The sequence below is a fragment of the Anastrepha ludens genome, chromosome 3 (assembly GCF_028408465.1).
Source record: "Anastrepha ludens isolate Willacy chromosome 3, idAnaLude1.1, whole genome shotgun sequence".
NCBI lineage: Eukaryota > Metazoa > Arthropoda > Insecta > Diptera > Tephritidae > Anastrepha > Anastrepha ludens.
Window position 1 is genome coordinate 106889057 of NC_071499.1, and position 12044 is coordinate 106901100.

At 37.8% G+C, this 12044-nt stretch overlaps 1 protein-coding gene across 1 annotated transcript; it reads left to right on the top strand.

The window, feature by feature from the left end:
* The first annotated feature begins 5869 nt into the window (after positions 1 to 5869).
* Positions 5870 to 8390, top strand: LOC128858716 (glucose dehydrogenase [FAD, quinone]). The gene has a single exon (XM_054095194.1). The coding sequence runs from the start codon at positions 6005 to 6007 to the stop codon at positions 7895 to 7897; it is 1893 nt and encodes a 630-aa protein (XP_053951169.1). The 5' UTR covers positions 5870 to 6004; the 3' UTR covers positions 7898 to 8390.
* Positions 8391 to 12044: the final 3654 nt, after the last annotated feature.

Sequence of the window (12044 nt, forward strand, 5' to 3'; positions counted from 1 at the left end):
TAAAATTAAAAAAAAATTAAATAAAAAAATGACTTTGAGTGATGAAATTTTTTGAATTTTCAGGTAGCGCAAAATTAATCATCCAGTTTTGTATTTGAAAATTATTTAATAAAATTTAAAAAAAAAATTAAATAAAAAAATGAGTTCGAGTGATGAAATTTTTTGAATTTTCAGGTGGCGCAAAATTAATCATCCAGTTTTGTATTTGAAAATTACTAAATAAAATTTAAAAAATATTACATAAAAAATGATTTGAGTGATGGAATTTTTGAATTTTCAGGTGGCGCAAAATTAATCATCCAGTTTTGTATTTGAAAATTATTAAATAAAATTGAATAAAAAAATTAAATAAAAAAATGACTTTGAGTGATGAAATTTTTTGACGTTTCTGGTGGCGCAAAATTAATTATCCAGTTTTGTATTTGAAAATTATTAAATAAAATATTAAATAAAAAAATGCTTTTTAAGTGATGGAATTTTTGAATTTTCAGGTGGCGCAAAATTAATCATCCAAATTTGTATTTGAAAATTATTAAATAAAATTAAAAAAATATTAAATAAAAAAATGATTTTGAGTGATGGGATTTTTGAATTTGAGGTGGCACAAAATTAATCATCCAGTTTCGTATTTGAAAATTATTAAATAAAAAAAAAAAAAAATTAAATTTAAAAATGGCTTTGAGTGATGAAATTTTTTGGATTTTCCGGTGGCGCAAAATTAATCATCCAGTTTTGTATTTGAAAATTATTAAATAAAATAAAAAAAATTAAAAAAAAAAATGGCTCTGAGTGATCCAATTTTTTTGAATTTTCGGGTGGCGCAAAATTAATCATCCAGATTTGTATTTGAAAATGTCTAAATAAAATTAAAAAAATAATAAATAAAGAAATTATATTGAGTGATGACTTTTGACCTTTACGTCAATATTTTTCAACTCAAACACTGACGTTCGTCATTTCTTCGCACAGAGAGCGCGCCTCAAAGGTGCTCACTCTAGCCAGCCTTCCAGCCTTTCCCATGAATTCTCTGTAATCGAATTCCTATTATCTACATAGCAAATTACCGAACACATTCAAAAACACATAACGCACCAACATTTATTAAGCAGTCACGAGCATCCAACTTGCCGCTCTTTAGCAACTCTACATTTGTCTCTCTAACATGGCACACATACTAACACACTTTAACCCAGATCATTTGTGAGTTGTTCCTTTGAAATTGGATAAAATATATATATGTATACCTTAGTATAGCGTGGCGACCCGTCGCCCCGGCAAGCGTCGCCACGCCAACGATTCGGTTTACAAGTGAGCCTATAGATGTTTCACATCAAAATTACATTCTGAAATAAAGTCTAAAAAAGTATCAGTTTATTTAACGATCGGTGGCAGACGGTAAGAAAATTTTTAAGAAAGAAAAGCACACGTGGATGGATTTACAACGAATGACTTAAACTTTATTTCCAGGTTTTGACAAGTACATGAAAGGTTTCCAGATTTGATAATTACATCAATAGTTTTAATACAAATATTTAGTACTGGATGATGTTAGAATTTACATTTTGATATACATTCTCAACAAAAATGTTCTTAAGTAATTAAAAAAAATATATTTGAAAATTTAACCAACTTATGTTTTTCGACGAAAAATTTTAACCGCTAACGTAAAAAAAATACTTTTGTCTTAAAATTTTTAAGAAACGACTATATTTTAATGAAAATACAATTACAATTTTAGCAAAATGTCTCAAATGTATATATACCCACAAAATTAACGCTTAGGGATCTTCAGTTCTATGCAGCCACCACCAACCAATTTTCTCTGCACAATCGTTTGGTAACTTCATCCAATTTTTTCTCAGATAAAACATCAACTTTTAGGAGACAAAAAATTTAGGTTTTACTTGGTAAAACATTTGTCTTTAAAACTGCATAATTAGATTTTCGGAAATCAATAATCGAAAATATAGTTTTTTGGCACCAAATTACCACTGTGCGCGGTATCACTTGAGTTTAGCAATGGTGTGAAAGATGCAACTCACAATTTTTGTCTGAAACAATCGAATCTGATTTTAATTGCTATGATTTTGACTGCTGAATGAACTAAAAAGCAATAAAAAAACTCAATAATTCAACAGTTTTGCGGTTTCAAATGACAAAGTTCAAATCGCAAAGAAAGAGAGCAAGCTATGATGTTTGTTTTTTGATTACTCATAGATTTTTTGATGCCATAAACAATTAAAGTCAAAAAAACTATTTTTAAAATATTTGGAAAGCACCGTAACTATTTAACGCTCGACTGCTTCTGGTTTTGTATCCGCAAATCGTTGAGAATTGAACTGAGTAACTTTATGTGTATATTCTCAAATATATTAGAAATCGATCAAAAAAAAAAAGGGCAAATACTAAAACTTATACCGGAAGTTGTGCTCAGAGAAATACTCTAAATCTATAAAGGAGGATTCAATCCTTCGATTGAACGAACAAAAATGTTTTTCGACTTCCGAGGGCAGGCTCCCCCATAAGTAGTTTTGTTTTTTACGCTAAATCAAATTAATGCTTACGTAAATTTTGGTATCGCTAGAACTTATGTAAGCACTTCCAAGTCTTCTTTTAGTAATTTTTACATCGACAGTCCAACAAAATTACATTTATTTATTTATGATCAACGAATGCACTGTTACTGACTACACAACTAACTAATTGCTCCTCCAGAATATGATATGTTAATGTCAATAATTCGATTAATTCTTAATCCGGATCTTTCCGATAACTTAGAAACAACTGCTGTGGGAACGTTGATTAAGTTCTCCAAGAGCTCGCCTGATAGGTGCATTGCAATAAGTAGAAAAAAAACAGTTTGACGAAAGGTCCGAGAAGACAGATTGGGAGGTATCTTAATTAGGACAATTCATAGCTCCAATGAAGTCTTTTACAGTATTTGAAAAGGCAGGATTCTTTTCTTCTAATCTTATGTGAATCCCAACTTAATTATAAGTATAACTATAATTAACTTACGAGTATTAATATATATAATTTGCGCTTACACCCTTTTTGTTTTTAGCCGAGCTCCCCCTCTGTTTTTGGTATGCGTTTTGATGTTTTTCCGAAAGTTTTCTGCCGCATCCGAACAACAGATGGTTTTTTATGAGGAGCTTTTTCATGGCAGAAATACACTCTGAGGTTTGCCATTGCCTGCCGAGGAGCGACCACTGTTAGAAGAAACTTTGTATCATTTTGGCGTTTCGTGCCCATAGCGGATTTCGAATGTTAGTTACGCACTAACCCATTCGGCCTCGGCGACCACCGGAGTACGAGATAACTACCATATGATTTATATGAGTTGCATACCTGAGTTTTGAGTGGAAATAAACTTCTACATCTTGAACCGTATCAACAAACATCAGCTGAGAACCGGAATTTTTATAAGTTGTACTTAAAGTATTGAGTTTTTTGGAAACAGTGTAATGAAAACATTTTCCAGTGTTAAGAAAAATTGAGATCAGACTGAAGTGGAAAGGAATCAGTTTCTCCTGCTACTAAGCAGTAGATCTTCAGGTTATCTGCATACAAGAGAAATCTTGAATGTAGGAAGCAAGACTAACATCATTTATAAAGCTGATAATTAGTAGTGGCACAAGTGAACATCCTTGGTTAACACCTGATTAATAGGAAAAGAGCGAGAGGATGTGCTCACTTAAATACGACTTAACTTACGCTAGAGAATTAGAGCGGAAGCCCCGACAAGCTAGTTTGTTGAGCACAATTTTATGTCAAAAGCCTTAGCAAAGTCAGTGTGAACTGCATCTATTTGATACCCAGTCGCAAAACTTGCAAGACTATCCTCGGTAAGAATGGCACGAAAGGACGCCGTGGATCTCTCTTCGATGAAGTCATGCTGATTATTCTCCTCTTGATTGGCACGATAACCGCTTAAACGATTTTGATCCAGTTAAACAAAGCTCGCTAGTCATTTTTTGCTGGTACCGCATTCTTTATTCGCTGCAAAGGTCCAAAAATCTTGCGCAGAAATTTCTCTCAAGCACTCCAAGCGTCGCTTAATCGGATGTTCTCATCGTCCACGCTTCTGCGCCATACGTTAGGACGGGCATGTTGAGAGTCTTGTAGAGTGTTAGTTTTAATCATGAAGAGAGTTCTTTACCACTCAGTTGCCTACTTAGTCCAAAGTAGTCTTGCTGGAAAGAGAGATTCTACGTTGGATTTCAAAACTTGCAGATAAACCATCGATCTGTTTGTGCGGAAAGTTTCAGGGATGCAATACCCTTTTCGACATTCACTTCAGATAAGGACAACGAGGCAGGAGTTGAAAAATGAAATTTGAAAAGGTCGAGCCTAGGAGCACCAGGAGATTTGGTGGCTCCTAAAACACTCAGGCTAAAGAGCTCATTGTATTTAAAGCTCTGGAAAGCGGGTAGATAGTCAAGGAGGGAAGGAGAAAAGTATCAGAGAAAGAGATAGGAAAGAATAGAGACAGAGATAGAGATAGTTAGTCCTGTGAGAATTTTCCAGATTCTTTGGCAAATCTGTAAATATCCTCCAGTTTCAGAGAACGAATATTACTCATTCTCATGACATCGGAACCCAATACTCGTAGCCGTGCTCTAGCAAAGGCAGGACACTCACAGAGAAAGTGCTCAGTGCTATCCGCCTCCTCCAAGCATGGCAGGCATACCGGGTCCTCGATGATTCCAATGGTGGTCATATGCTGACCCCATGGTGTGTGTCCTGTAATGATGCCGCCCATCAACTGAATGTCTTTCCTTCTAAGTTTTAGTAGAAAGTTTGACAGTTTTCTGTTCGGACTTGTCACAAAACACTTTGCAGTTCTGCAGCGTTCTAGACCGGACCATCGCTCTTTATGTAGATTGCCTACATAATCGTTGATCCAATTCTTGATTCCTGCGGGACTGATTCCGATTATTGGCTCTGGCCCCTGTGGGGGCACCGCTGATCCACGGTTGGCCAATTCGTCGGCAATTTCGTTTCCTTGAACACCGGAATGTCCCGGAACCCATATAAGTACAAGCCTGTTTTGTTTTTCGACAGAATTAAGCTTCTTTTTAAACTCTTGAACAATCTTTGAGGTTTGCTTCGCGTGCTCCAGGGCCTTCAATGCAGCCTGACTGTCACTGAAGACTCCAATCTGTTTCCCGCTTCATCCAGGAGTTAGTTAGGAGTAGTTATTTACCTACATGCCATCACTAGTAATACGCAAAATGGCACTAAACAAATCAGCAATCATCTGCCACTGCATCTGCATACTTATTTTTCTAAAACAGCGAAATTGGTATGTTAGATTTCAAGTAAACTATAATTTAAAGTAATTGCATATAATAAATATTTTAATTGTCACCTATGACATGGGTCAAAAATTGATGTGCACAAGTATCGACGCAGCTAAGAGTTCTTTCTAATCCGCATTCAAGCGAATCCAATCAAGTAGCAACTCCAGTTTTATCAGCCATAGTAATCGATTAAGTTATCTCACCTGAAAGAAAAACAAAAACAGCAATTATAGATTGAAAAATTAATTGTAAACACATTAATTACAATTTTACAGTTTCTATGCAAATAAAATTATTTCATATCAAACTCATTAAGATGCGATAATTAATTATCTATTATTTATTTTTAATGGCAATAAAAATATTATGTGTGATTCAATAACTACAAATAAATTATTTCCCAAGCCGTTTATTACCTACTTATTCTACTTTCAACGCTTGCCTGCTGCTCCAGGCTCTCCATTCGTAAGCTAATCAATTTTTATTTCTCTTTTTATTACTTCTTTACAGCTCTCCAGCCAGAAGCCATCTCGTCTGCCTTACAACACATATTTACAATGAGCAAGCGCAAAAAACTGCTGCAACGATTTACCGCGTGATATTCAAACAACAACAAAAAATCAACAGCTACATCATTAACACTAAGTTAAACCACAAAGTACTTTGCGCATTCGCATAACTCTCACAATCCAAAGAAAATGGTACTCAATCTACTCTTCATAACAACTGTGATAAAGTCCACTTTCGGCGTAGTCACCACCGGTCTCTGGCTCATACCACTGCTCCTCGCCGCCATCACCTACTACCGCTACGACAGTGTCGATCCGGAGTCCAGACCCATCGATCAATTGAATCTAAGTCCCGACTATGATTTCATTATAGTGGGCGCTGGTTCGGCTGGTGCAGTAGTGGCCAATCGTCTCACGGAAATACGCAAATGGCGCGTGCTACTCATCGAAGCGGGGCCAGATGAAAATGAAATCTCAGATGTGCCTTCTTTGGCGGCGTATCTGCAGTTGAGCAAACTCGATTGGCAGTACAAGACGCAGCCCTCAAACAAAGCCTGTCTGGGCATGAAGAATAATCAGTGCAATTGGCCGCGTGGTAAGGTGCTTGGCGGCTCCAGTGTGCTCAACTATATGCTCTATGTGCGTGGTAATCGCCATGACTATGATCACTGGGAATCGCTGGGGAATACCGGTTGGGGTTATGATAACGTGTTACATTATTTCAAAAAATCGGAGGATAATCGCAATCCCTATTTGGCGAATAGCCCTTATCATGGACGCGGTGGGTTATTGACTGTGCAGGAATCACCTTGGCACTCACCGCTGGTAGCGGCTTTTGTCGAGGGTGGTCGGGAGATTGGCTATGAAAACCGCGATATCAATGGCGAGAAACAGGCTGGGTTTATGATTGCACAGGGCACCATAAGACGCGGCTCACGTTGCAGCACCGCAAAGGCATTCTTGCGTCCCATTAGATTGCGCAAAAATTTCCATCTTTCCATGAACTCACATGTCACCAAAGTGGTAATAGAGCCAAGCACAATGCGCGCGCATACTGTGGAGTTTGTCAAAAATGGTAAAGTCTTTCGCATACGCGCCAAACGTGAGATCATTATGTCGGCTGGTGCCATCAATACCCCACAAATATTGATGCTCTCAGGCATTGGACCGCGGGCACAATTAGAGAAACACGGCATACGCGTGCTACAAGACCTCCCAGTTGGTGAGAATATGCAGGATCACGTTGGCATGGGCGGTCTTTCATTTCTGGTTGATAAACCGGTGGCTATCGTGCAAGATCGCTTCAATCCCACAGCGCTCACCATGCAGTATGTATTGCGTGAACGTGGTCCCATGACAACGCTTGGCGGCGTAGAAGGTTTGGCTTTTGTGCACACGCCCTACTCCAACAGATCCATCGATTGGCCCGATATACAGTTCCACATGGCACCAGCTTCCATTAATTCGGACAATGGCGCGCGCGTTAAGCAAGTACTCGGCCTCAAGGAGTCGATATATCAGGAGGTTTTCAAGCCCATCGCCAATAAAGATACTTGGACTATCATGCCCTTACTGCTGCGTCCCCGCTCACGTGGCTGGGTGCGTCTCGCCTCGGCGAATCCTTTCCATTATCCGCTCATTAATGCGAACTACTTTGATGATCCGTTGGATGTGAAAACAATTGTCGAAGGTGGAAAGATTGCGCTAAGGGTTGCCAATGCCAAAGTCTTCAAGCAGTTCGGTTCTCGCTTATATCAGCGACCTTTGCCGAATTGCAGTAAATATAAAATATACTCTGATGAATATTTGGAGTGTCAAGCGCGCACCATCTCTATGACGATTTATCATCCATGTGGTACCGCCAAAATGGGACCGGCTTGGGATCCCGAAGCAGTCGTCGATCCACGTTTACGCGTTTACGGCGTTAGAGGGTTGCGTGTTATCGACGCCAGTATTATGCCGACCATTAGTAGTGGCAATACAAATGCGCCGGTCATTATGATTGGCGAAAAGGGTGCCGATCTCATCAAGGAGGATTGGCAACGGAATCCGCAGTACCGAGCAGCGGCACCTAAGAGTTAGCACAACTATAGATGATGAATTCGGTCACAACTCGTAGTATTGTTGGGGGTTTTGGCTGTTATGCCGCCAGTGCATGTGGGACCAGAAATCAGGGGCGTACGTAAGCTTTACTATAAACCGCAAGCGGTGCCATCGAGGGGTGGTGTTTCTGGTTTGATGCCGAGAAATGCCATCTTACATAGAAAATATTTCACTACTACAGAAAAATGCACACAAAATGTTGTTTAATTAGTGTTTTTTTTAAATAGAAGATAGAACTATTCGAGTCATACACCTAACTCTTTAAATCATTTCTGTATTAGTGAGCTGCTTTAATATTCCTCAAAATGTTTCACTTAACGGTAATTTATAATTAATTTATAGTGCGTCATTATAATTTATTGCTGCACTCATTACATTTAAAATCATTTTTCGATTGCATCAATTTTTCTTTTCATAAAACTCTAATAAGTAAACTAAGCATGTAAATATTATTTTAAGTTATTTAAAATTATACTCTTGCATATTAAATGAAATTTTATGCTGAATAAACTAAATGTGGCAAGTTCTTGGAAGAGTTGTTTCATTTTTATGGGTGAGTAAAATGCAAAAAACAAACAAATGGTTTTCTACTTTCTGAATAATTCCTCCTGCCTTTTAAGATTCCCTTCTGAGAAAGCTGAAGTTTTTGGTGACCCGCAAGTTTCTAAATTTAAAAAGCAATTGGTTTACGAAGCTAAGTAAAATTCTTGTGAACCTAAAATTCAGCAGTGATTGAAGCCCAAATATGGGGTTTTTAAATCGTTGATAGAATGTCGAGCGCCTTTTTGTGTTTTTTTGTTTTTGTTGTGCTGAGATTTTAAAGATCAATAGAATTTTAAAGCTAATGATAAGGATGATTTTGTGACCTCAGAAGCTATTGTATTTAAAGAAGGATAGATCTCTGATGACTTAATTACAATGATCGTTACGACTTAATACCAAAAAATAAAAGAGTGCCTAAAACTACATCACTCTCAAATCGGTACGATGACCGATATATAGTAGAAAAAAGCTTTTCGTATCACTTTTATATGCCTACTGCCAAGAAGCCAGGCACAATAATATACGGCTCGTCATTCTGATAAATGCAAAGTTGAAATTTTTAGCGGCTGGATACAGAGACATACCTGGAAGGGAATTAATCTTAAATCAATCAATTCTGTCAATTCCTCATTCTCAAACAAGCCCTGGTTCAGGTCGGTCTACCTCGCGCAAGCCAACAGTAGATGACCCACAGAGCCTACTTATGAAGTAACTATAAAGATCTGGCATAGAAGGAACAGACGTGGTACTAGGTCCCTCATCAATCTAGGCCCGCTTTTCATTAGTAAAGTAGTTGGTATCATCACCGGGTGCTTATGGGAAACGTATGGGGTTTCCCTGTAATGACTTCTGTTGCAACTGCAAGCACGAGGAGCAGGTGGAGGGCATTGATCAGTTCCTCTGCCACTGTCTCTCTTCTAACCAGAACGTTACATCTACACTTTTTCACGTCTTTGGATGTCAGTAGTATACGCAACCATCTACAATATTCCATCAATTATTAGAGAGATGCATTGGGAATTAAAGAGGGAACTGAAATTCAAGTTGTGGATATCAAAATGGGTATCCAGGTCTAAGCGGGCCCCTTTACACTCCCTCCAACCTAGAACACATTTTCTAATGCAGTCAACAATGTTTGAGTATAAATTTTATTGCTCCCTAAAGGTTTTGCAGTTATGGTTTTATATCGGGTTGTTAATTAGTGTTTCCATGAACTGCTAGAGCCTGCCAGGATGTTCTAAAAAGAAATCCATAATTTTTGCGTAAAATTTTTGCGCAAATGGTTGAAGCATGTTTTGTGGTCCATCTTTAGCTCCAGTGCGCTGCTACGACTACTTACATGCTTCGGTTATTTCTGCGATTTTATCTTTAATATCAAAAATACCTGAACGGAATCGACGAAACCAAATTCGCATGTGATTAGCTGTTACAAAATCGGCACCATAAATACGAGTACTATTCACAATTTCAGCGACGTGGCTTGCATTTTCACCTTTATCAAAGAAAAACTGTAAAATGTACCGAATTTCCTCTTTGTTGACTTCCATTGTCAACACCCACGACTGAATGGAACAACCAAAAAAACAGCAAAAGAATTTTTTTAGTTTGAACTGCCACCTTGGCAACGGGCATAAACTTTAAATTATTTCATCGATACTTTACGAGATACAGCCATCTACCGAGAAAACAATTTATTTCTTTTTCCCGAAACTAATATAATCCTGCACCTATACGGCAGCCCAACTTGCAGCTATCAGTGTAGAAAAATAACCTAATTTTTGGCAGTTTCACCGCTCCTGTATTCTCCCTCCTATGGGTGAATAACGTACATAAAAACCTCTTTTGAAGTTCACGCTGATCCCCATATACTATGAAGTATCTTTGTTTCTAAACTTCGATCTCCACCAAGGACAAGAAATTGAGCGAGTAACTTCGGTTGCTACGTCATTGGGGATTCGGCAGCACTCGTCCATTCAATCGTTGTTCAGAAAGCAATGAAGCATAATGAGCGAAGATTTTATTTGTATAACAACAACACAGTTTTAGTTTTTTCATAAGCAAACCGCTGTCATCATTCTTTCAAATTCGCTGAGAGCCGATCCACACCTTCTGAATTTTATTTTATTTATTTATTTATTTTAAAAATTCACTTAAAGAGTAAATCTTATAAGCTAATTGTAAATAAAGCGATAGCGTCGAGGCCTTACGCTTAAACTGTGTATATGGAGTTCTTTTGTATTGTGGCTTAAATTCTATGGTATAGGTTGGTTATTTTAAGGCATTTGGTTATTAAAGATATTGAATCAGAGGTTGGGGAAGATAGATGCGTTATTGGGTCTGAGTTGCTGAAGATTTGTCTTCTGCGGGCGGTGTATAGTGGGCAATGAAGAAGGATATGGGGTATGGTACATATTACGTCCGGGTTGCACGCGCACGTAGTTGGGTTGGTGTTAGTCATGAAGTGTCCATGTGTAGTCTTTGTATGCCCTAGTCGAAGACGCCCGAACTTTATGACGTCTAGTCGGGTCACCCTATTTTTATTATTTTTTATAAAGTCCGTTATGTGGGTTTTTGTGTGGTTTACCTGTTGGTACCAGTCATTGGTTGAGGTCCATGTATGGTGCAAAATGTTTTTTAATGTCGTTTAAGTTGAAGTTATCTGCCATTAGCGTTGGTGTTTGATGTGCTTGTTTTGCGGTGTAGTCAGCGAATTCATTTCCGGTAATGTTGGCGTGTCCCGGCACCCAAATTAGTTTGATTTTAGGGTATTTCGCTATCATAATGTTTCTTATGGTGGTTGGGTAGTGATCGTAGTTGTATATGTTTGCTATTGAGTTGATGGCCGAGAGGGAATCGGAACATATTGCGAAGTTTTTGTTTTTGCTCTTTATTGTGTTTATAGCTTTACATATGGCTTTAATTTCTGCAGAGTATTTTGAGCTATAGCTTGGTAGGTTTGACATTTTTATAAACTCGTTTTGTGAGGTTATGCTGTATGAAGTATTGTTGTCGATCTTAGATCCGTCTGTGTAGATGAAGGTATAGTTGTGGTATTTCTCTTTAATTTCGTAGAACTTTGTTTGATACTGGATTGGGTTCGTGTTGTTTAAGTTACTTAAGGTAGTATTAATTGCTTTAGGGTTTAGTGTCCAGGAAGGCGAGTTGTGGATGGTAAGTTTTGGATGTTTTGTAGGTAGATTGAGTTTTGCACTGAGGTTTAATATTTTGCCTATGGCTGGCTCTTTTTTGGGTATGCATTTTCTTTTCTTGTTGTTTTGGGCGATGTTATGGAGAGGGTTGTGTTTTGACACAAAAATTGTTTTAAATAACCTTGCCGTGATCAAGTCTCTCTGATTTTCTACCGATCGTATATAGGCTTCGAAGTGTATGGCAGTTCTTATAGCTGAATTGAGTATTGTTTTGTGTTTTTTTTTTCAACTGTGAGTTTGAGGCGAACCCGTACAAAAATATGCCATCACTTATTTTCGGAATGAGTAGCGTTTTAACCAATGTGAGTAAAGTTTGGGTATCACAATTAAACTTTGGAGTGGCCAGGCACTTTATGACATTAAGTTGTGTTATC